This window comes from Meriones unguiculatus, chromosome 8 (assembly GCF_030254825.1).
Source record: "Meriones unguiculatus strain TT.TT164.6M chromosome 8, Bangor_MerUng_6.1, whole genome shotgun sequence".
In the NCBI taxonomy this organism is placed as follows: domain Eukaryota; kingdom Metazoa; phylum Chordata; class Mammalia; order Rodentia; family Muridae; genus Meriones; species Meriones unguiculatus.
The window spans coordinates 122,853,107-122,879,081 of NC_083356.1; the positions used below are offsets into that span (position 1 = coordinate 122,853,107).

The 25,975-nt window shown below is 41.7% G+C and overlaps 1 protein-coding gene across 1 annotated transcript in view; it reads left to right on the forward strand.

Annotated features, from left to right (window-relative positions):
• Window positions 1-1,136: 1,136 nt before the first annotated feature.
• Window positions 1,137-25,975, forward strand: part of Abcb11 (ATP binding cassette subfamily B member 11) — an 82,751-nt gene continuing 57,912 nt past the window's right edge. Inside the window, exons 1-7 of the mRNA XM_021635600.2 lie at window positions 1,137-1,285; window positions 11,933-12,034; window positions 13,581-13,602; window positions 16,842-16,893; window positions 17,986-18,224; window positions 24,285-24,372; window positions 25,106-25,239. Coding sequence (XP_021491275.1) covers window positions 11,959-12,034; window positions 13,581-13,602; window positions 16,842-16,893; window positions 17,986-18,224; window positions 24,285-24,372; window positions 25,106-25,239 — 611 coding nt within the window. The 5' untranslated portion in view covers window positions 1,137-1,285; window positions 11,933-11,958. The remainder of the gene's footprint in view (window positions 1,286-11,932; window positions 12,035-13,580; window positions 13,603-16,841; window positions 16,894-17,985; window positions 18,225-24,284; window positions 24,373-25,105; window positions 25,240-25,975) is intronic.

Here is a 25,975-nt window from a genome sequence, read left to right on the forward strand (position 1 = left end):
TTTAAGAACAGCTTGAGCGAGAACTTGTCTCAGCTCTAACAACTCATTAGATCACCTTACAGACCCCATTTCAGTAATCCTACCACCCCTTTGGAGGGCCAAACACGAAAACGAAATTCGAAACTAGCATGTTGAATCATATGGCTATATTACTTTTTATAAAACAATGTAATCCAAATTAATGAGGAAAATGGTTTAAAATATCACTTAAAAAAGAAGTAGAGATTAACGCTAAGAAGGCAGAAGAGAAAGCTCGGACAGCTCTAAGCACTTATTTGCCTTCAGGTTTTTTTTTTTTTTTTTTTTTTTTTTTTTTTTATGGGACTGTGTTTTAAAAGTCATGCATTCATGCATAGACTGGGCCTAGGCCCACACACATATGTAACTGATGGGCAGCTTGGTCCTCATGCGAGTCCCCTAGCAACAAGGGGAGCATGGGTCATATCTGACATGGACTCGGTTGCCTGCATTTGGATCACTCTCCCCTAGCTGCATTGCCTTTCCTGGCCTTAACAGGAGAGGGGGTACTAAGTCCTGATTCAAATTGATGGGCTGGGATGGCTTTGTGTGTGGGGGGGGTCCCCTTTTCTGAGGGGAAGAAGGATGAGGGCAGAAGGGTGCAGCAGGGAGGGGGCTATGATCGATGTGTAAGGTGAATAAATGAAAACACTTAATTTTGAAAAGTCACGCGTTTCTACTTACACAGCGCCGCAGCCGTCGGGCAGAACTTCAGGTCATTGACCGATCAGACCAGGATTCAAGGGTCATCCGTGTGCTCAGAGTTCTAAGCAGGAGGCATCTTATCAATTCTGCATGAAACACTGAGGTCCTGAACCTCACTTCAAATCGAGGAGAGATGATAAGAAGATAAGATAGGTAGGTTTGTTAGATTTTTAAGTAACTTTTTAAACTCAAGGGCTTACAAAAAGAAGTCAGGCAGGCCTGCTTCCCAGGCCCTCTCCCAATAGGCCTCATTCTAAGGCAAAGCAGCATTTTTCTAAAGTTTTCTAAAGTTTGTTGACACCTCTGGAGGGCTCCCGGTGGACTCTGGTTTAGGGGTTACCACTTTGAGTATGTTTGACCTCTCCGCTCATGTCACTGAACTGTGCTAGATTGGGACTTTAGGCCATTGACCTATAAGCAAACAGACAGTGTTCTGCAAAGAGCCTGATTTCTGTCAGCGCTTTATTACGATGAAAAGTGAAGCTGGGAAGAGGTGTGCCACCTTGACTCTCCACCGTGGGGCCTCTGGCTTCTCCTGGCTTCCTCCAGTTCACAACCATAGGTGAGTGACTTGCATTTGCCTGTAGCATTATGAGTCTCTGCTTTCCAAGTCTGTTTTGTTTTGTTGGTTTAATCTCATGGGGGCGGGGGGTTAAATCTTTATGGGACTTGTGTTTCAGATTTACCAAAAGCTTCTCCTTGTCACACGATAAGGCTGCAGTGCTTGGGCAGATGTGAGCATGCGTGCCTGACTTCTTGAAATTATATCCAGTGACGGAGGCCTGGTGACTGTCTTACAGCAATGCTATTTTGTATATTGATTGTCTCGAAAGTGTGTGTGTGTGTGTGTGTGTGTGTGTGTGTGTGTGTGTGTGGTAAAAAATGGGTGAATAGGTTGAAAAAGAGATCACCCCAAGTAAAAAAAGCCAGAGGGATGTCTTTTAAACTTGGCATTATAAAAGCCTGATCCTGTTGGAACAAATAATCACAAAATCCCAAGCCTTAACTTTAAAACATGACTTATTCGTTTCTTGCCTGAAACCCTTTGTCAGCTTCCGTTGTTCTTGAGATAAAGCCTCAGATCCCCAGTGCTAAAGAGAACATGGAAGCAAGTGACCCACGGCAGAGGTGTAGGGCACTCCCCAGTCCCCACTGGCAGTCTTCAGCTCCTGCCCCGGCTCTGTCTCTGGGGTCTGGGACTTCCATGCGCTCCTGCCTTCCCTCCCCTCTTCCCTTGTCTGCTTTGGGGTTCTCTCCAGGACAAATTCATGGTGAATGCGCTCATTCCAAAGTCTCCCCACGCTGGTACCCGTGCTTCCCCTTCACCTGCGGCCATCACCCCTGCAGTTTTTCACGAATCTCTCACCCACCTTCTGTTCACTCCAGAAGCTCCACAAGGGTGATACTGGTTACAGGACGGTGCTCTAGGCAAGATTTTAGTTGGGAAATAACATCCTGGAGGAATTTATCACTATTCCAAGACTGAAGCAGTAGTACCGGAATGGGAAGGCGCACAGCGCGGAAGGATTTTCTGTAAAAAGCCAGAGAGCAAATCCAATGAGGGACATTCAGTTTATGTCAGAGATACTCAGTGACACAAAGAAAGACAATTTTAAAATGAATGACTCTAATAAAATTGTGATTCAGAGAGAGAGAGAGAGAGAGAGAGAGAGAGAGAGAGAGAGAGAGAGAGAGAGAGAGAGAGAATAGAAGGCAGTGGGCTGGTTGCTCTTATTGCAGTGGTATTTTAGGATTCTTCATTTTGAAACCAGCTTCTGAGAGTCAGGTTTTGCTCCCTTCCCCCCTCCCTCCCTTTCTCTCCCTATCCATCCCCGTCCTTCCTTTTCTTGTGCCTTCCCTTCTGCAATACCAGTGGTCAGTTGTTAGCGAGGACCAGGCCCTTCAGTGCATCCATCTGCTGCTCTGACCTGGCGTCTCCACCAAGCCACAGTGCCCCTTGACCACCATGGGGTGGGCGCAAGAAACTGGCGCACACTGACTTTTTGTGCTCCAGGATCTTCGCCCCGCACCTCATGGCTTTCAGGACCCTGCCTCTGTCTGTCTGTGGGATCTGCAGGGCCCCTCCTACAGACCCTTCTCTGAATGCTATCAAGCCCCAGGTTCTCCCAGGCAACACACATAGATGCTGGTCTCTGCCCTTCTGCTCAACAGTGCTCTTCCGCAGGCTGATAAAATAAGAAAAATATGAAAAATCAGTGCCTGCCACTTACCATCAGGGCACTGGCCTTCAGTGTTTCCCTCTGAGGTGGTAAGAGTCCATCCTTTATCAAAAGGAAACGTCACCCTTCTTGAGCAGAGGCATATATATATAAATATATAATAGACAGGTTAAGTACCACATGTCACGGAACAGAGAAAGACACTGGGGTTTTTGTGGGCAAACAAGTCCTCTCAAGGGATTCCTACTAAGTAGCCAAGTCAACCAACCACTACGTAGCAATCTTCATTTCCTGCTTCAAATGGCTAGATCCTTTGATGTTTCGGAAAATTGATTTTTCTGAAAGACGTGGAAAAGTCTCAGTCTTTTCCTGAGGGATTTAGGGGAGATAAAAATAGTTCAAAAATACATATATATATGTATATATGTATATATATATATATATATATATATATCAGAGGAAAAGCAAATAGCATTAAGTCTTGTTTTCAGCGCTGAATTCTGTTGTATTGGTTTAAAATTTTTATTCTTGCAGATTATTAAGAAATTCTGATTATAGCTTTTGGCAATGGATAAAATAGTTTAGAAGCTAAGTAAGCATTATAAGGTATTAGCTGAGGAAGGATTCAGAGACATTGTGACTGCTTCTGTTGATAAGGGAAAAAAAACAAACAAAACAAAAGATTCCCCAAACAGAAACAAACTCCTCTGAAGGGGGAAGTACAGTCTCAAGAAACCTTCAAACTAAGCTTTATTATTTATTATTCTGTTTATTATTGAAAACAGGATTTCGAGGGTTTCAGAGACTAGCAGAGATATGGCCTAGGATTGCTGGACGCCTTTTGCAGAATCTTTCCTAAGTCAGCCAGTGGGTGAAGACAGGGTCTAATACAGTCTGGTTACCCTCTACACTGTCATGGTATTAGGCAATCCATCAAACAACCTATTCTAACTTTTTTTTTAAGACTATTTTCTAAACAAGATCTTCATTTATTGTTCCTACTAATTTCTGGTTTTCTGTGTACTTTCTCCACACTTAGCACTATAAATTCTTCGGTGTCTTTATGACGTGACATCATTAAAATTTTCAACACAATGGCTTCCAAACATCATGCCTGTGCTGGCTGAGCTACCCAGAGATTCTGGCAGCAGCTTACAATTTTCGCAGAAAAACTGGTGGATGCCTTTGGCCCCGGAGCCATGTGCCTTGTGAAATATGTCAAGAATTGAATAGAATTATGTAGTTCAAAGTGACGATGAAAAAGAAAAGAGAAAACATCCTCCGACAATTCAGGAACTGGCCTATCACTTCAGTGAAGCTCTGTTATTCTCCTATTAGACATAAGCAATCTCAGAGCACTAAACTCTGACTTACTCTGAAGCATGCATAATAAACAATACAGGAACAATTAATAATTTTACAGCAAAATACAGAATGTGAGTGAGTGGTATTTCTTTACCTATCATCAAGCTTCCCAACTTTTGACAACATCTATTTAGCACAAACTCTCACCTTCATGGGCCCTACTTCAACTGATCTATTGGAAGTCTAAAGTTCCCTACCAGGACCTTTTTCAAAAACAGTTTCTTACTGAGATACCTCATGGCCACCAATGTGACCTCCCCTCTGACTCAACTTGTTGGCTTTTACTTATGTTCATGGTGGTCTTTGCTGAAGGACATTGATGATGTCATGAGCATAGAAACCCTGCTTGGAATAAAGTTTTGTCTTTGAGAATGTTTCATTTTTGTTAATAACATAAAGATCACAGAAATGAATTCTATGAATGTCCAGAAAGACACAAACTATAAAACAACAACAACAAAACCCTCCTATGTGGGATTGCTGAGGGGCTGGAGTGGGAGAGTGAATTCCGGTTAGTGAATTGCCTGCAAAGGAGCCTGAATGGCATTGCTGGGGGTGGGTGTGGAATGAAGGGTTAGGTGTAAAAGTGTAAAGGGCAAAAGGAGCTCACATTCTTTCCTCTTGTGGATTTTACCAGTATCAGCACATCAGAGTTAGGATGAGTTAGTCAGGACCCAGAGATATGTTTGAAAACCACGATTGGGTTGGTGGTTCGGACCTATAATCCCAGCACTCAAGGGGGCAAGTTAAAGGCCATCCTGTGTTTACATAGTGAGTTCCAGGCCAGGAAGAGCTATGAGTGAGACTTTGCACGAGCTCTCATTGTGCCCTGAGTCCAAAAATATAGTGGAGCAGCCAGCAACAGCAGGGCCTGTGAAAATTCCCAAATCTGAGGGAAGGCATTTCACTTCTGGCCTCTAAATCCTACTGAAGACATGCCCAGCAGTAGAAAGAAACTTCTTAAATGAATTAGTGGGTTAGGAAAAATAATTGGTGACTGAATAAAAAAAAGCTTGTCTTGCTGATCTCAAGGGAACCCTCCCCTCACTAATTGCTAAGGATGCTTCAGGAAGATGGAGAATCATTGCCTTCAGCATCTACTGCTCCCCCCCCTCCCAAGGCTCCAGTGGATAGTTCCAGTACAATAGTTCCACAGATGGCCCTGGTTAAAATAGATAGGCCACACAACACAACACAAAATTATGAATCTGGGAAAGGGAAAGTAGAGGTTGATAGGGATGGAAAGAAGATAAAGAGGAAGGAGAGAGAGAGAGAAAGAGAGAGAGAGAGAGAGAGAGAGAGAGAGAGAGAGAGAGAGAGAGAGAGAGAGAGAGAGAGAACTTACTATATGTCTTTCTCTTTCTAATCCGTACTTCTCCTGGATTCCTCTAGTTGATTCCTTTACTCTGTACACCTATTCTGGACTCACTCTCTTGTTCATTTATGCTTTCTTCAGTCTTTTGGTTCCAAAGACATTCTGCAGTAAACATGCAAACACATGTCTCTCATATAATGTGAGTTTGAATCTAGGCTCCAACCGTTACAAACCTGTGCTTTTAGGATGTAGCTCAATCCCTTCATGTCTTAGAGCCAGGGTCTGGAAAATGTGGAAAGAGGTAGTTTCCATCTCAGGAGACAAGGGTTTATTCATTTGGGGTTCTTTTTGTTTTGTTTTCCTGGGGCTTCTCTGTGTAGCTTTGACTGTCCTGGAACTCATTCTGTATGTAGATGAGGCTGGCCTCAAACTCACAGCAATCCACCTACCTATGCTGGGATTAAAGGTGTGTACTCATCACCCCACTGAAACAAGAATTTAATGTTTTTGTTGTTGTTGTTTTGTTTTGTTTTGGGTTTTGTTTGTTTGTTTGTTTTTATTATTGGTTTTCCCCTCCGGCTGTCCTGGACTTGCTTTGTAGACCAGGCTGCCCTCTCTGCCACTCACAGAGATCCACCTGTCTCTGCCTCTGGAGTGCTGGGATTAAAGGTGTGAGCCACCACGTTTAATAACTTGCTGTTTGGTTGGTTGGTTGGTTGGTTGGTTGGTTGGTTGGTTGGTTGGTTGGTTGGCTTTTGTCCCTGCCTCCCAGGCCCTGGAGTGTGTGTTCAGTCCTCTTCTTCTACTGTCCTGTTCTGGGGATCAAAGTAGGATTGTCAGGCTTGGTGGCAAGCACCTTTAGCTGCTGAGTCTTCTTGCCAGCCCCTCTTCAAAGGAGTTAAAGAAAAGGCATATGTAAAGAAAATCCCTGGCATACACTAAATGCCATTTTAGTTTTAATTGTTTCTGAAATTATTAGGGAAAATAGCAAAATAGGATATTCTACAACCTACCATTAACATATTTAGTCTTTTTCCTTATTTCCGATTTTCTCTCTAGAGCTGTTCAGTCAGCCTATATTTTCATTAGCTGTACCAAAGAGAGCTCTCCCTCCATCCTCACTGCCCTTTGTACTATTGGAAGTTAGTCTATGCCAGTGTTTTGGCCAGTACCCATTTCTGACCATGACCCAAAATTTCTTTATGTTTGCAAAACTTTTTTCTTTCTTTCTTCCAACTTTATAGGTCTTCTAAAGCCATGACTTGATATTACTTGTATCAAATACTTTCTCTGACTGTATTAAAATAAACACTTGTCTTTCTAAATAATCACTGCATGCTCCAGATCAGCCTTGCTTCGTTGCATTTTTTAAGCTGCTGGATTTCATTTAGTGTATCTTAGCTCTTTATAATCAGGTTTCTTATGAGTCTATTTTTTTCTCCTTATAATGTTTTTTTTCTCTCTTATGTCAAGGTTAAAGTTGCCTTATGAAAAGTCGAGTAGCTGTTCTGCTTCACTATTAACGAAACAATTGGTAGTGTTCACTGCAGCCGCACATATGCTAACGTGAACAGTACAGGGGTTAGAGCAGCCGCTGAGCAAGAAGGACACGCAAATTTGTGAAGCATTCCATATTTTTGATGACTCTGTTCTTTGTTTTTCATATTTTTGTTTCCTATAATGCACAGGTTAACTAAAACAGAAAGATACTTTTAGAAATCTGGAAATAAAAAGCCAGTTTATAATGCAATATTAGAATTACTCGGTCTTTAAAGCTTAATATAAGTCTATTGGATTTTTTCAGGAAAGGGGAACTGAATACTGAATAAATGTCCTTAATAATTATTAGTTTTATATTTTTTAATTTTCTTCTGAACAGAATGTGATAATTCATACCTTTTCTAGAAGAGTAGTTTTATCCTGGTTTTCAAGTTTATTACCATAAAGTTACACATAGTGTTTGATTATGATTTAAATTTTTTCTGTCTGCCTCTGCCTATTAGTTTTCTATTGTTTACTTGTGACTTGTATAAGTATTCTTGAGATGCTTTGTTGAGCTGTTTGCCTATCTGAAAAGAATAGCTTTTAAAGTGCTCTGTCATCTCTTTTTTTCCTTTATCTTTTTTTTAATCTTACTAATTTTGAAATCCCCTTTTCCCTTTGTTACCGTGAGTTTTGAACCCAGAGCCTCTATCTGTTAAGCAAGTGCTTTAGCATGGGTGTCATCCTCAGCCCCTGAACTTTGTTTTTTAAAGCATCTTAAGAAGAATGGCATTCATTCATTAATCCTTTAAAAATTACGTGAATTTATGAAATCTTTGATATCTTTTTAGGTGGACTCAGTCTGGTGCTTTTTCAGAAAATTAGGAATAGTGCTGCCTTAAGATCCAGCTATATCACTCCCAGGCATTAAATGTATATTTTATTTTTTTATTTTCAGATTCCATATATCGCTGTTAAATAACTTATCAAAACTCCTAATTGGGATAGTTTATCGTCAACTTGACAAGATACAAAATCATCGCCGATCAGATAAGCCCCTAGGCTTATTTGTGGGGAAGGGATTGTCCGGGTTCAATATCTCTGCTTATGCCTGTGAAGAAATCTTTTGATTAGGTTAGTTAAGAGGGGAAGACCCATTCTGAAGGATGGTGGCACCCCTTGCTGGTCTCAGGTCCCAAAGTACAAAAAGAGGCGACAGCTAGCTGAGCACCGGGATCCGTCACTGTCTGTGTCTCTGCTGTGGCGTTTCTCGCTCTGAGTGTTCTGTGTGCATGTCAGCCACCTGAGGCAGGCGTAGTTCACCTAGCATGGGCTTCACCTGCATGAAGGGTGCAGCACACTAGTTTTTAGCGTATCAGTAGCCTATGCAACCTCCCCTGCAATTCAATATTTGAAGATTTGGCTCATCCGCATTAGAACCATGTCTTCATTACCAGTTCCTCCTTCTTGATCTCCCGTCTACAATTGGTCCAGGTTTAGACCATCACTTACAGTCTCTATTGGTCGGCCATACTGGACAGTTCTCATACACAAATGGAAACAGATAATATACGCAGAGGGTGTCATCACTGTCTTTATTCACTGAGTATGACTTTCAAGTTTATCCTGGTAGTTTGAATCAGATGTTCATCTATAGATACTTTTCATAATTACTGGAACATCTGGGAATAGATATCTTTGAGAATGAGCTTAACACTCTTCATCTAAACATTGAACATCTTATCTTATTATTTCACAGATTTAATTTTTGTTCCTTTGCAATGTAAGAGGCTAAACTCCATATCGTGCCTTGATGGATTATACTGAGGTTTTCTGTTAGTTCTTGTGTTCACGCTGGGTTGTTTTTCATGATCCTTTCTGGATACCCTTTTCTTCTGAGGTACATCCTGTAATAGCTGCTTGGGTTTGTGAATGAAAACCCTCTTGGTTTTCAACGTCAGAATATGCAAGGAATGGTATTTTTTTTGGCTCAGTATAAATCATTAGGTTAAGTTATTTTTTTTCTCAGCATTTTGAAGATGTTTATCTGCTGTTTTTCAGTTTCGCTTATTGATAACAAAACACTGTCAGTCTGTTATTTCCACTGAGTAATATATTTCAGAGATTTGAGGACGGGCTGTAGTTATTCTTGATGCTCTACCCTTTTGATATAAATTGTCCGTCGGCTGATTTTTGTTTATGCTGATCAGCTGTTAGAGTGCTTGACAGCTGTTGTTGCTGTAACAAAATCCCTTTCCACAAACAACTTAAAAAGGAGAAAGTTTAGTTTTGGAGCATGGTTTTGGCTAACTCTGTTACTTGAGGCCTGAGACAAGGCTGGATATCACGGTGGTGGGAGTGAGGGAAGGATGGGACTTCTTGCCCTGTAGTGACCAAGAAGCAAAGAAAGATGCATGAGGGAGACAGGGCACGCTCCCAGGGACTCACCATCCAGGGCTGTCATCTTCCAATAGGATATTCAGATTCTGGATCTGAAAATGGATTAATCTGTTTATGAAGATAGCATCCCCACTATCTAATCCTTTCCCCAAAGCCCCATCACTGAACACTGTTTGCACTGGGGGCCAGGCCTTCAAGACATGCGTGACACAAAATAAAATCTACTGTTAATCATATCACTACTTTTAGAAAATTGCATCAATCACTCCTTTGATTATGGTATCTGTCATTTCCATCCCAAGTGATTCCAATTAGGTGAAGTTAGGAGCTTTTTGCAAGTCTGCCTTCAACTCTTTTATCTGTATAATATGCAGATATAATTGTATACAAACATATGTATGCATGTGTGTGTGTATAGATAATGTATAAATCACCATCTCCTTATATAACCTTCATGCATTTCATCTTGAGCTATAACTCCACAGGTAATGCTTGGGAGCAAGTGTTCAGGGGTGTGCAAAAGGTTCATAATCCTGTAGCCTCCCACGGAAAGGCACTCTTTGCTCCCCTGTCTAGTGTGGGAACTGTTAGTCTTTTCAGGAGCTAAACTCTCACACTCTTATCTGTATCTAGAACCTACAGTGAAAATACCAACTGGTGTGTTCCCTTATCTTCTACTGACTGTTCATGGAGATGTTTATTTTTATTGTCTTGAGTCTGATTTCATTAAAAAAAAATGTTGCCTATCATTGCTATGTATTTGAAACAGAGAAAATTTATAAAGAGAACTGTGATCAAAACTAATCCTAACTTCATGTTTTATTCAGTGCCTTCTCTGCTTCCTTGGTTCCAGCTAGACTCATCTTCCCGTGGGGCTCTGTTTACAACAGACCTCTGACACTATCTGAAAGGACTTGGGTGTTAGTGTACCAAGTATGCTTAGGAATCCCATCAGTTAGGCCACAGGGAGGGAGACAGACTCAGTCCTCCTTTGAATAGATGAGCTGGAGTGTCTGGGTAGGGGGATGCAGGAGGGAGGGTGGGACTGGGAGGAGAAAAGGCAGGAGGAGCCTATGACCCAAGATGTAAATTGGATTAATTAATAAAAAAATGAAAAAAGAGAATACCATCAGTTGCTGGGCATGGTGGTACACACCTGTGATCCCAGCACTAGGAGAGGCAGAGGAAAGTGGACCTCCATGAGTTTAAGGCCAGCCTGGTCTACAGAGAGTCTAGGACAGCCAAGACACACACACACACACACACACACACACACACACCCCTGTCTCGAAAAACAAAACAAAAAGAATACCAACAATTTTTTGTTCTTTTAGCACTATAATGATAATTTGTTTAAAATAAAGCACAGATAAAGAGAACAAATACATTTAAAAACAATCATCATTTACCCAACAACTAAAGAAAACCATTTTCGTATAAGCAAATGCTCTTTTGTTGAACTATTTTCTCTCATTGCTTCTTAACTAGCTGGGCATCCCACTGTACCACTGCTGATGCCATCTGTGATGTCATGAGGATGGCACCCATCCACATTGTAGCCCACAGATTGTGCAGTGCCCAGGATCTCCTTAATATTTCCAGAAAGTTCTCTGGCTAAAGACTGGGGCCGCATCTGCTAGGAATGCTGGCATTCCTCAACAAAAGTGACATTTCCACTTTGTTTAAGGTCCTTCTACTTCTTTCTGTCTCTTTGAGGCTTGGATGATCTGACAGAGGCACAGGCCACCACTTGTCTAGGCCTGTCTGTTCTGGATGGTCAGTTGAGTAACAATGAATGAAATTATGACTCCAAACCAGTTCTCCATTTATCTTTCCTAATATGTAATCTTGTTCATTAAAAGATCTGCTTTTGGTAGCCTTGATCCCTCCAGCTCCTTCAGTTCTTTGTCCCACTCTTCCACAAAACTGAATAAACTAACCTGGTCCCAGGGGACTCACAGAGACTGAACCACCAACCAGGGAACATGCCTGGGCTGGACCTAGACCTCCTATACATGTGTAGCAGATGTGCAGCTTGGTCATCCCTTGGGTCACCTGACAATGGGAGAAGGGATTATCTCTGACTCTGTTGCCTGCCTTTGGATCCTTTTCCCCTGGCTGGGATGCCTTGGCTGGCTTCAGTGGAGGGGATATGCTTAGACCTGCTGTGACTTGAGGTGCCAGGATGGGTAGGTACCCCTTGGGTCACCATCCCCCTTCACTGAGAAGAAGGAAAGGGAGAACAGAGATGCAGGGCGTGAGGGTGGGACTGAGAGATGATGAGGAAGGGGGCTGGGATTAGGCTGCAAAGTGATTAAATAAATGAATAAATAAGTAAAAAAAAAAATCTGCTTTTGTTTGAGACTGACTTCGGAAGCTTGTTTCTTGGACCAAGTCACTTGCTTATTTGGCTACTTTTGTTAAAGAGAAAATACATCGTAATTGCAGCAACTGCTTTATTTTCTAGGTTGTTGAGCGCAGACTGCAGACACCATGTCTGACTCCGTAATTCTTCGCAGTGTGAAGAAATTCGGAGAGGAGAATCATGCTTTTGAGTCAGATGGATCACGTAAGTGGCCTTTGCATTTCCTTGACGCTTGCACAAAGCCAGGTGAAGACAAAAGTGAGACAAGCCTAAGCAAGGTTTTGGGAAGAAGAGAAAAACCCGCTACCTCATGGGGAGCTCTTATTGAGCCTGCGGAGGGCTTTCTCTAGAATTCGTGCCATGTCACACCTGGAAGTTCTGGGTTGGAATGCATCTCCCAGGAGCACCTCCTGCCTAGCGAGAGTAGCGTTGTTCAGCCCTGGTCATTGTAGCAACCTTTGTCCCATAGCATTAGGGATGACCGGATCGCCGCAGCGACAGTAATCGTTAAGGGTTTCTGTTCGTGAAACAGGCCATCCAAACACAACAATGAGATAGTGTGGGAAGGCTTCTGCCGCATCAGTCCCTGGCTTGTGAACACTGATTCTAAGCTGCCATTCATTGACTAAATCATATGATTCTATGTTTTACAGATAGAGAAATTAAGACTTCTTTAACTTTTTAAGGGCTGGTAAAAATCACATGAGTAATGATTCATGGAATCGTGATTCGGATCCAGTTTTCTAACTCTCTCTCTTTTAAGATTTATTTATTATTTATACGGTACTATGCCTGCATGTATGGGTACATACCAGTAGAGGGCACCAGATCTCATTATAAATGGTTGGGAGCCACCATGTGATTTCTGGGAATTGAAGTCAAGACCTCTCAGGAAGAGCAGACAGTGCTCTTAACCTCTGAGCCATCTCTCCAGCCCTCCGTTTCTCAACCTTAAGCCCTATATTTACACTGTAATGTCTCTTTAGTCTACTGCAATTGCATTAAAAATGTCATGGGAACCAGGAAATGATGGCCACGCTAGCAAATATTCCTTAGGGTTCTCGTCTCTGTGGTTTCCCTATGTCCCTGTAGACACCCACTTCCATTTACTACTGACATTTGCTCTACACGTGCTAACAAAAATAACACGTAGCTCCATCTTAGGGACTCTGACAGTGATGAAGTAGTAAAGAGATCTTACAGTCATTTGTGATCTACTAAACAGATGCATTTTGATGTTTCTAAGGAATCAAATGATAAATTAATTTCCATTTTAATAGATAATTTTAAACAATCACATTCACTCCGGCTAATTTATAAATGGTGATTTTCATCGGGCACAGTGTAATTCCAACCCTTGGGAGACTGAAGCAGGAGAGTTGCTATGAGTCTGAGTTTGAGGTCACAGTGGACTATGTAGTTTCCAGGCCAGTTTGCATTACAGAGTTAGAGACCTTGTCTCAAAAAGGGAAAACAACAACAATAACTTTCTTTTGCTATTCAAAAAATACAAATATTTTATGGTCTGGAGAAAAATCCAAATATATGGTCAAAGCAGCAATACGGGGAGGAAAGGGAGTGAGAAACAGGGAGAGGTGATAGAGGAAGAGAGAGAAAGGCAGCAATTATGTTATAATATTTTATGAATGAAAGCACTTCACAGAAATGCTTTTGACTGACTAATGGTTGCGACTGTGTTGCATTTTGACATGATTATTGACCTCTTTATACATTGTTTTCATCCTGACAGATAACAATGATAAGAAATCGAGGTAAGTGACCATTTCAACAGCACAGCATCTTTTCTTGAACGATTTCAGAAAATACAGATTATTTTGATACACATTACTTACCAGGCATGTAAAAGGCTTTCTTCTTCTCTCTTAGAGAGTTTTATTTGAGAGGGGGTTGTTCTTTGTTTGTTTCAAGACAGGGTTTCTCTGTGTAGCCTTGGCTGTTCTGGAATTCTCTCTGTAGACCAGACTGACTTCAGATTCGGAGATGCCTGTTTCTGCTTCTAAAGTGCTGGGATTAGAAATGTGCAGCTCCAGTACCTAGCTGGTTTCTTCTTCTTCTTCTTCTTCTTCTTCTTCTTCTTCTTCTTCTTCTTCTTCTTCTTCTTCTTCTCTTTAAAGCATGTGGGACAGCCCTTCCTGATGATACCAGACTTCCTCCCCTTCATCCCAGTCCACCACAGAGCTTCTAGCCCAAAGACACAGGAAAGAGCTGGACAAGAAGTGTGACTTCATGAGTGCAAGGAGGTCCTCCAGCTTCATCCCTACCTCCAGAGGTGGCTGATAGGAACCCCAAATTAATGCCTAGCACGTTCTCTTCAGCTCTTGCTTGAGCTCACATGTAAGCCAGTGCTGAGGCAGGGTTACAGGGGTGTGCATCAGATCAGAGGACCCGTGTGAGTTCCTGACATGGAGGGAGGCAGAGGTTTAAGAACTTTGAAGTATGTCACGACAGAAGAAGGTGGCAGGAGGAGTGAGATTAGCACTCTGCTAGAAGAAATCAGGTGACCCTGGCCCCCCGAGAGTCCCGTTGGGAGGGCAGGAAAGAAACACAAAGTAAAACTCCCTCGCCTTGAAGAGGATGGTTTTTCCCCTCTAATTTCTACCACACTCTCCCCATCTCCCTACCCATTCAACTTCATGTTTTCTCTAAAAAACAAACAAACAAACAAACAAACAAACAAAAAACCCCCACAAAAATGAAAATAAAAGCAAACAAACCCCAATAAGACAAAGACTGTCAAAACAAAATAAAATAAAAAAGCCCACAACAAATGACTACTCATGGGACTAATTTTGTGTCAGTCAGCTACTTGCAAAAGGAAACTTTTATTCTTCTGATTCAGTTGCTGTCTCAGAGGCTTACTGCCTCTGTCTGCTAACCTAGGCCTATTCCTGGAAGCTTCTAGCCTCTGTAAAATCTAACCTAGGCCTAGAATGTTTTCAGCCTCTGAGAATTACTGCTTAATAAGCTCACCCTTTCTTCTTCTTTCTGAGCTCTAGGCTGGCAGGTTCAACTCAGCTGTTCTGGCTCAGACTCCTCTCCCAGCTGACTTATTCAATCTGGCTTTTTTTTCTCAGTCTCTGAATTGCTCTGCTTGGCCTCAAACTAAATCTAGCAATATTTTCTAATCTTCTGGCTACTTCTTATTCTCTGGCTCATTCTGTCTCCACCTGTGTCTTGCTTATTCTTTCATTCAACCTCTTTCCTTAAAACTCTCCTGGTAAAACTGCCTCCTCTCTCTCATTTTCTCTGTTGTTCCCTTATGTAGCTTCCCTTTCCTCCCTGTTCTCATGAGAGTTGGGATTATCTTATTCTGTAAAATCTTTCTCTGATTCATCATTGTTTCTACCACTCAATTAGACATCACTTTCAAATATGGGTGCTTCCATCTATAAATTAACTTTACCTTCATTGTTAGGAATTAAAGGCATGCACCACCAAACCTGGACCTAAGCTTTTCTTTACCTGATACTTGTCCTATATCAGGCTGGTCCTGAACTCAGATCTGCCTGCCTCTGTCTCCTGGATTAAAGGTGTGTTTGAATTCTAGCTGGGTCACACAGACCTAGAAGGTCTTTGGATGTGTTCTCTTGTCAAAGCAGCCATGTCTGAATTGAAATTCCTCTACAGCTCCTTTTGGGCATGGGGCTTGCTCTGGAGTGTGGTTGATATACCCAGTGACAGTACATTGGAGAAAATAGATTTCTCCTTCACTAGTAGGTATCAAGTGCAATAGCCTCTTGGTCAAGCCTGAGACCTGTCCACTTCTTCCTCTCAGGGATGGGACACTGTATGTCTTGTGTGTGCTGACACAGCCTCTGTGAGCTCACATGTGTATTCGTCCTGCTGTATTCCCTGGAGTTCTCCATCATCTCTGGCTCTTGCAATCTTTCTGCTTCCTCTTCTACATAAATCCCTGAGCCTGAGGGGAATGGCTTTGATGAAGACATCTCATTTAGAAATGAGAGCTTCAAAGTCTCTTCCAATTGCAGGTTTTCCAGTTGTGGGTCTCATCAACTACAAGAAGAAGTTTCTCTTATGAGGGCTGAGTGATGCTCTGGCCTATGGGTATAGCAATATGTCATTAGGAGTCATTTTCTTGCTGTGTTCCTTTAGCAGAATAATAGTAGTAAATTTCCCCCCTAGGCTCATGAGGAGGGTATATTAGTGGGGAGTTAGAAATAAACATTATAAACTTAGAAAACACATTGCAAAAACAAAACAGAAAACAAACAAAACAGAAAACATACCGCACCATATCTACTGAGAGTGTATAACCTTTCTTTTTTTTTTTCTAAATAAAGAATGAATTGGAAGTGATGATATAAGATGGAATGTGCGTGGCAGGGCAGATGTTCTTGAAATCTTAATGATCTCGGCTAGAGAAGGGCCTGCTGAGGAGACGTGGGAGTCTGAAGTTAGAGTAACTGTTCACATGGCCATCTAAGAAAGAGCAGTTTGGGAGAGAGCACACCTGGCAAAGACAAATGGGTGGCATGTTAACAAGAGCACATGCGTGTGTTTAAAGACACATGCGTACACACATATATGTACTAGAATATACATACATACATACGTACATACATACATACATGTCCTGCTGAGTCCAATTAGTGTTGCTTACATACACACAGGTCTAGGGCTGACCACTGGGCAATCTACTAAGGATTGAGAAAATGGAGCCCATTTTCTTCAGCTGCTATTGCTGCCTATAGGTCCTCAGTGAGGTGTGGGGTCTTGTGAACCCTTCCCTCATCCATGTTGTAATGCTGACCGGAATGTGCAGGACTTGTCCAGGCTCCTACAAGCTGTTGAGAGTTCATGGGTGCAAAATACATTGGAACACTGGGTTTGGCCAGAGTTTTCCAGCCAGAGGGAAGTTCATACTTATTAAGGAATGACTCTGAAAAGGGCCACATAGGGAGAATTTCTCATCAGTTTTGGAAACACAGCCCTTAAATACCTGTTTGTTTGTTTTTTTTTTCCCCCTCAGGCTACAAGATAACAAGAAAGGTGAAGACAGTCAAGTTGGCTTCTTCAAACTGGTAATACAACTTCGCTGATTTATTCGATTGATTTTACAACCGTGAATTATTCATATAATGGAGGAAGTGCCAACTCCTTAGTCATACTGGCAGGACCTAACTCTAGTGACCAGCCATGCAGTCATGAGCTTTACCTGTGCGGTAACATGCTGAATAGCAATTAGAAGCTCAGTGTTCAGTAAATGCACAAACCATGTCCCGTATCTGCAGAGCCACTTGGAATAGACTCAGTGGACTTGCAATTATAATTTTAATGAGGGAAAACCTTCACAATAGCTCCCAAAGCAATAGATCGTTCAGAGCCATCCCTATGAGAAGTCTTTAGAAATTCCATAGCTCAGGTATCTACCACACATTTGCACAGAATGGAAACATTTCTTCTTTTTCTTTTTCTGTTTCTGTTTCTTTTTCTGTTTGTTTCTGTTTCTTTTTCTTTTTCCTCTTCTTCTTCTTCTTCTTCTTCTTCTTCTTCTTCTTCTTCTTCTTCTTCCTTCTTCTTCTTCTTCTTCTTCTTCTTCTTCTTCTTCTTCTTCTTCTTCTTCTTCTTCTTTCTTCTTCTTTTGGTTTTTCAAAACAGAGTGTCTTTGTAGCCCTAGCTGTCCTGGAACACGCTCTGTAGACCAGACTGGCCTTGAACTCAGATATCTGCCTGCCTCTGTGCCTCCTGAGAGCTGGGATTAAAGGGGTGCACCACCACCACCTGGCTTAGGATAGGGGCATTTCTAAGCAAAAACCTGCCCATTATCTGGTTGGGTTCTCTGGGCTGAGAGCCAACTTACTGCATTGTTGAATGCTTACTCACTATGTCTACCTGGCGATGGCATCTGGGAAGATGATTTGCCAGAGAGTAAAGTCAGCTCCTGACCTGAGGAGAACAGATTCAAAGGTTAGGATGTAATGCGAGAGTCTGACATTTTAGACAATCGATGGAGATAGGGCTTCTACATAATTAGTGTGAAGACAGCTGCTCAAAGATGACTCCCCGCAAGCACCTGCTGTTGAGTGCTATTTCTAAGTGAAATTAAAGAACCCTCCCGCTCCTACCACCTGCTTTTTACATATAGATAATCTCTGAACCCTTTGTTTTTCAAGTTTCGATTTTCTTCATCGACCGACATCTGGCTGATGTTCATAGGAAGTGTGTGCGCAGTGCTCCACGGAGTGACCTATCCCGGCATACTTATTGTTTTTGGTATAATGACAGATATTTTTATTGAGTATGACACCGAAAGACAAGAACTCGAGATTCCAGGGAAAGTGTGCATGAATAACACCATTGTATGGATCAACAGCTCCTTCAGCCAGAACATGACAAGTGGAACAAGCTGTGGGTAAGCTCATTTTCCTTTTGTTCTATCTTAGATTACAATTCAAAAACATCCAAAGACAGTATTGACTGAGTTGGAATGGCGTCTCACACAAAATAACAGAAAAAACAAACGTACCCGTCTTTGAGAGAAATTCTTTAACCTTGTAGTTGCTGCCATCCTTCCAGGTTTCAAAATGCCATCAGATTGCTGATCAAATACTACACCACCAATGAGCTACTTGGCTCCTGAGCATGACACTATCCATACTTTCTGCCACTAAGAAGGTGATCGAATTTCACTCGAGTCTCCTAGACAAGGGACTTCCCCACCAAGCCCCTTGGCTTTCTTCTCTCTCCATGAGTTTCGCTAGCATGCTACATTAGAGGAATGAGAATCAATAGTTCTAGCCAATAGTTGGGTCTCTGTAGAAGAGTGATGTGGTGCCGCGACAAGAAGGTGGCCCCGAAGAAATCGCCAGAACTCAGACCAGCTCTGTCATTGTGCCACTGTTGTCTCTATGACACGGCCAACAGAGTACCCTGCAAACACCGAGTCTGTAGTACACTCGGGCTGACTCACTGCTGTGGCGTGGACTTTGCACTTATCCTGTGCTGCCTCAGGTGCGGGGCAGGTTCCCCAGCTTGTGTAAATCCCTGCACTCAGTTCATGAGTCAAACGAAAGGCATATCCTGCCTGGAAAGACCCCTGGGATGGCTTCCGTGGATAAATGTTTCTTTTTCATATTAATTTTTGAAATGTCGACAGGGTTGATTTAAACTATGAGTCTTTCTAAGTCATTAGAATTCTTCCATAATGCCATCTGCTTTGAGGGTTTTTCATTCCCTCAATCCAAAATTTTTGTATGTCAATTAAGTAACATGAATTTGTGGAAGCACCAAGGTAGGACACACTAGCCTGTGGGTCGCATTCTTATTTCTGCAGAACTTTGGTTTAGCCAGCCAGCCAGCCATTCATGCCATGATCATTCGTTAAATATTGGTTACAAACTAGTGGATGCTAGATGATGGAAAAGCACAAAATTCTATTATACACAGAATTATCCTTAAAAAATTAACAAGCAGAGGCCACGGAGATCATTTAGTGGGTGCAGGGCTCACAGTGCAATCGTGAGGACTCCAGTTCAGATCCCTGGGCACCCACATAAAAATCAAGAATTACAGTGCCTCCATCTTGAACCCCAGAGCTGAGGAAAGGGCAGGAAGAGATAGGAGGGAACCCAAAGCTCATGGCTTGTCAGTATAGTCAATCAGTGAGCTACAGCAGTGGGGAGAGACCCCGTCTCAAAAATAAGGTGAAAATGTGCGTGTGTGTCTGTCACACGAATGTACATACTTGCATGTGTGGCACATCCATATTTTTAAAACTAAATTTAAAAAGTAGCAAGCCAACTTTTCAGAAATAAATTTACTGGCATCTGAATTTATATGTTTCTCTAAGCTTGCGAGGATATTTTCTTCTGAGAGCCTCAGCAGTTCCTATAAAGAGACTGAGGAGCCCTTTAAAGCTTTTCATTTCTGTTGGAGAGCAGAAATGCTCTACTTTTTTGAGAGTGATATCACTGTTGGTAACACTTGGCCATCGAATCATGACAATAAAAGTTAGAGAGGTCAAATTGTGAGACATTTCCAGCGTATTAGCTGCCTGTAGACATTTGTTAGATGAATTTGATGAATCTAGCTTCGGTGTTTACATCACAGACATTGATGAGCAGAGAATTCCTTGTAGCTACTACTCATTGGTTCATCATTACCAGGCCTTATACCTGGAATTGAATGAAGTTGCCAACTGGAGCTTTCAGAAGAGCATGGGCCTCAGCTGAATTCACACGATACAAGTATTTAAATGATCATTTGGTAAAATATAATAAAAAGATGAAGCATTTTAAAACGGTCATTTGCCTTCCTCTTTTAAAATAATCATATGGTTAAGATAAAGTGGGTTAGGGCACACCTTTCTTAGATTATTCCTTTACCAGGAACTCAAATACTTTTATTGTGAGTTACTGTAGCCAGCGCTGTGAGTACTACCCCTTTATCTTTTGTTGGGTAAGATCATTGTGAAAGTGGAGTTGGGTGGATCTCAGGATAAGGGAGGAAGCATTTTCTCATGTGTCAGGGGCTAAAATGCCACTCAAGTTAGCTAACATGTTCCAGATCCTTTCTTGGAAAAGTTTTTTGTTAAGGATACAATGTTGCCACATAGCATAATAGATGTGTTAGTCTGTACTTCACTCAATAACTTGAGCAAACTATGTGTGCAAGCAGTGGCAGGAGTTGTTTTTGTACTTTTGCTATATTGGAGTCTACATACCTCTTTAATCTGTTGGGTAGGATGTTAAAGCTAAATTCTTTCTTTAGATGTACAGATTTTAGAGAGAGGACTGACTAAAACGCTCAATTCCCATCCCAAAAGGCAAAGAGGATGGACATCAGAAGGAGAAGAAAACAGGAAACAACCTAGGAACCTGCCACAGGGGGCCTCTGAAAGGCTCTGCCCTGCAGACTATCAAAGCAGACGCTGAGACTTATGGCCAACTGTTGGGCAGAGTGCATGGAATCTTATGTAAGAAGTGGGAAATAGTAAGATCTGGACAGGACAGGAACCCCACAAGGAGAGCAACAGCACCAGAAATTTGAAAACAGGGGTCTTCCCAGAGACTCATACTCCAACCAAGTACCAGGCATGGAGATAACCTAGAACCCCTGCACAGATGTAGCCCATGGCAGTTCAGTGTCCAAGTGGGTAACATAGTAAGGGGAAGAGGGACTGACATGATCTGATTGGCCTGCTCTTTGATCACCTCCCCTTGAGTGGGGAGCAGCCTTACCAGGCCACAGAAGAAGACAATGCAGCCACATCTAATGAGAACTGATAGACTAAGATCAGAAAGAAGAGAGGAGGACCTCCCCTATCAGTGAACTTGGGGAAAGGAGTGGAAGGGTGGGATTAGGAGGGGAGGAGAAAGGGGCTTATGGTGAATAAAGTGTAATTAATAAAATAAAATTTAAAAAAAGCTAAATTCTTACAAATAGTTCTTCATTGGTAACACCGATAAAGAATAAAGAATATCAGGTCTCCTATTAGCCAGAATTCCTTTTCAGAATAGTAAAACAGAACTGTGAAAGAAAGAAATCTGATGAGAGAATATATCATAGTAATCTTTCTCCCCCTACCCCATTAGAGTCTAAAAAAGTAGAAGTCACTTAAAAAAATTAATCATGGAAGAGATGCTCTATAATTTCTGGCATATTCTTTTGGCCATATAGACCCTGGTTCAGTTTAGGAAGCATTAAATATATTGGGGGATATTGAAGATATAGGAAAACAATTTCTATACCACACATTCTTCCATTTAAAATGTGGTGTGTAGGTTTTTTTGTTGTTGTTATGTTTTGTCTCAAGTATTTTCTCAGTGTTCTGTGTCCATCCACCACTTTAATCAGTGTCAGGATATTACAACTAGAGGGAAAAAAGAAAATCTGTACCCTACTTATTACTCTCTAACTTGCCATGTCATGTCTCAGCAACAGTGATTGATTTTCTGTGTCTATACATTAGCTTATTCTTGAGATATCATATAAACCAAGCCATGCAGTACGCAGCCCTTTCAGGCTGGCTTTTTTAAAACAGCATAATGTTTTCGAGGTTTTTCTATGTTGTAGCATGAATCAGTATTTTACTTATTTTCATTTGTGCATATTTTGCTTTATGGATGTAATGTTTTATTTCATCTTATTCATCCATTAGTGGTAATTTAATTTTTCTGGGTTTTTTTTTTCTATTGTAAATAATGTTACTTCAGACATTTGTGTACAGTTTTCTGTGTGGACGTATGACTTCATTTCTTGTAGTTATGGGGCTCAGGGCAGAGTTTCCAGGCCATTCAGGTGCAATCCTGTGAGGAACTGTCAGGCTGTTTGCAAAGTATCTAAACCACTTGCCTTCTCCCTGACAGTGTATAAGGTTATAATTTTCTCTACCTCCACTAACAATTGTTAATATTATTATCTGTATTTTGACAGTGGCTATAGAAGGTCAAATGATTCCTTGTGATGTCTGGGACCTAACCCCTGTAATCTAGAAAAGTTATACGTAAAAAAGAGTCTAAGCAGGTCTGACTAAATTAAGGATCGAAGCTGGGCCTGGCAGCACATGACTGTAATCCCGCACTTGGGAGGCGCAGGTTGGAAGATTGCCATGAGCTCAAGGCCGCTTGGTCTTCATTGGAGTGCCAGGCCAATCGAGATGCCGTCTCAGACCTCTCCCTTCCCTACACACAAATAAAAAAAGTTTCAGAATTTGTGGGTGGAAGAGATTATGCAGGTGCACTCTAAACGCCCTCCTGTCTCTGCTTCCCCGGTGCTGGCTTTACAGGCTCGTGCTGCTCTGGTCGGTTTTTTATATGAATGGTGGGATCAAACTCAGGTCCTTTTGTTTATGTGGCAAGCGCTTTATCAACTGAGCATTCCCCTGGTCTCTTAGTGGCTGAGCACTCTTGGGACTATATCCATTAGACATACCAGCGTGTAATTCTTGGTTTTTCATAGTCTTTCAGAATTAGGTAACTAAAACTGGGCTCATAGAATTAATTTGGAAGTGTTTCTTTCGAAGTCTATTTTTTAAAAGTTTTTAAATACTTGATATCAATATTTAACTGTTTGGTAAAATTCATTAGTGAAGCCATCTAGTCTGGAGTTTTACCTTTGAGTGATTTTGATTGTTGGTTCAGTCTCTTTGCTTGATATAGATCTGTTCTCATTACTTAGGTCTTTGATAAATTTTTAAATTAATACATTAGAATTGCCTTTGTATTCTTGTAGAACATTTGTATTCTTATATGTATAAATATATATATGTACACACACACATTTGTGATGAAAACACTTAAAATCCTTCCTTTAGCATTTCTCAACTATACAAAAACCCAGTTACTAGCTGTAGTTAGGTTGCACAGTAGAACTTTCTTCTTTTTCTACCAAATTTTCTATCTTTTGATAAAAAAAATTCCTGATTTCCTCACTCCCAGTTACTGGATACCACCATTTTATTCTTACCTATGGCTTCCACTTATTTTTAGACACTGTATCTAAGTTAGACTGTGTGATACCAGTTCCTGCATCTGGCTTATTTCTCTTCATAAAATGGCTTTGAGCTCACAGGTTGTCCCCTCATTTTTAAGGGCTGAGTGGTATTCTACTATGTATATATGTTATATTTTCTCCATGGAGGAATGAAGGCTTGGACACTTACTTTGATTACAATATAGGCAAGATTACTTTAAAATCTGTATTGAAAGGCAGAAGAATAAAAGCAAATTCATTAAAAATAAAATAAGCCCACCAAATGTTAGTATCAACTGTAGCTACAGCAAGAGAGACTATGTGATACTGATGGAGGACAGACAATATTCAGAAATCTGTCCACAAAAAAATAAGTATGTCTATTATTTTTTTAAAATAAGGATGGAAAGAAATTCAATAGAGGAAAGATAACTTCTTATTATATGATATCAAGGCAACTAAGGGCTCATGGTGGGGGGAGTAAAAAGAAAACTGTAAGAAAGTGAACCCAAGAGACCCATTGACCGAAATATTTTTTTAAAACTCTCAATTTTTATGGCTGTATATGAGATCATTTTCGTGTTCTAGCTAGACCCCAGGATACCACACTTGAAATCTGAAGCACAGCACACAAAAGAGAAAATGGTCCTTTCTGTGCAAGAGATGCTCAGGTAGACAGCTGAAATCATTATTCAGGATGAGGACAAGTTCGCTAAAGAAACTTTCCTCTCTGGCCTCCTTTCCTTTCCCAGAGAAAAAGGATCCGCATCATTTAACTAGCGCTTAAAGACCAGCGTTGCCATCAACAAATGTGACATTTCTCTGATTACAGAAGCCTTTCCAGGCAGCCCAACTGGCTTGTTTAAAACCTTTCTCTGCATGTGAATAGTTAACAGAAATGTATGACAGTGAGTTTATTCTAAAGCCCTCTAAACCTACCAGTGCAACCTTTGACAGCTGATCCTACTTGTAAATCTCAGCACTTTCCCCTGTTTTTAAGGTTGGTGAACCTTGAAGATGAAGTGATCAAATACTCTGGCATCTACGCAGGAATCGGCATGGCTGTACTTCTCTTAGGATACATACAAGTTAGTAGCACCTTCTTTTTCCTTCTGGCCTCGTAGACACCGTGAGGAAAGGGAAGTGTTGCCTTTAGCTTTTCAGCTGTTGAGAAGCTAAGAACAGCAGTTCTACTTCTGAAGGACTTGAGGGAGTGGGGGGAGGTTCAGACAACAGGTGAGTGGGTGCGAGTCACTGTGCAGGAGAGTAAAGGGTTCCTCCTAGCGTCCCGCCTCTCTGACCTCCCCTATCTGCCCTGCTCTTCTCAGCTCAGGAATGTAGGCTGGGGCTGAGGAGCATGGAGGAAGCCAGGCACTGAGAGATCAAGATTTTCCTTGAACACTGTGCATGGATGTCTAGACGCGTATACACACCAGGAGAAAGCTGAGGAGCGGTGTGCAAACAGAACGAATGTAGAGCAGAGCGTCTGTTTCTTAGTGTGGGCGCTGTGAACCTGTTTCATCTGATGGAGACAGTGAACTCAATAGATGAAATTCAAAGACGGCAGCGGCCTCTCCACCCGCCAGAACTGCATCTTTGCTCCCCCATACATGTTCAGCTCGCCTCCCCAGTAGCAGGAAGTGTCAGAGGTCATACCTTAGTGCCCAAGTCAAGGTGCTTTGTGAATGGCTTCCTTCTCTTCACTTAGTTCCAGCCGTAACCATGGGAAGTGTGATTTTTCAGAAATAGGAGAAAGAATAGACAAAGCTGCTTAACTATGCTTAAGGCTATAGCATCATCCACGCCTTCGTCCATTTCCAGATAAAGTTTTGGGTAATGGCCGGGGCTCGTCAGATTAAGAAAATGAGGAAAACTTACTTTCGGAGAATAATGAGAATGGAAATCGGATGGTTTGACTGCACTTCTGTGGGAGAGCTGAATGCAAGATTCTCTGAGTAAGTAGCAGGTACAGCTATGTTATGATGTATCAATTAGATTTAAAAAAAAAACAACAACTGGGGGTTATAACCTAAGTAACAACTTGATAACATTTTCAGTTTAGATTTGGCTTGCTCTGGCTCCAGGCCATGCGACATGGGGCCCTTGAGGACTCTGTGAGGACTCTGTGGCCTGCACAATCTTGACGGTGGCAGTGCTCTGTACTCTGCCCTGCCGCTTCAGTCTGAATCTTGCTTCTTCCGCAAATCTATGTGAACCTTTATTTTCAGTTCTTCGGATAAGAGGCCAAGAGCCTGGAAACACCCGTGCATACCCTGTCTGCCAGTAACACCAGAGTGGAAGTTCAGGCATCTAGAATCCAGCTCTTTCCCTTCCCTCTTGGGGCCCGCCAACAGATGCTTAACCTCACTAGAATACAATAGTTAACCTCTGGGCAGTCCCTTGAGTTTCTTCTTGCTATTAAATACCAACTCCTGTTGGCTCCACCTAGTCAAGAAATTTAGGGACTCACAGGTTTATGAGTCTAGTGGAATTATATCCAACCAATATTCCAGAATACTTTCCACCTCTGCTCCTGAAGCTCTGGAGAACCTTGAAGCCTATGGTGGGAGGCATAAGACGAGTAAGCAAAAAAATGGATCCAAAGTAACATATATCGGTTGCTGGTGATCCTGGGCACAGCTCCGCATGCTTGCAGGTACTAATTACTGGCCACTAAGGTGGAGTTTGCTA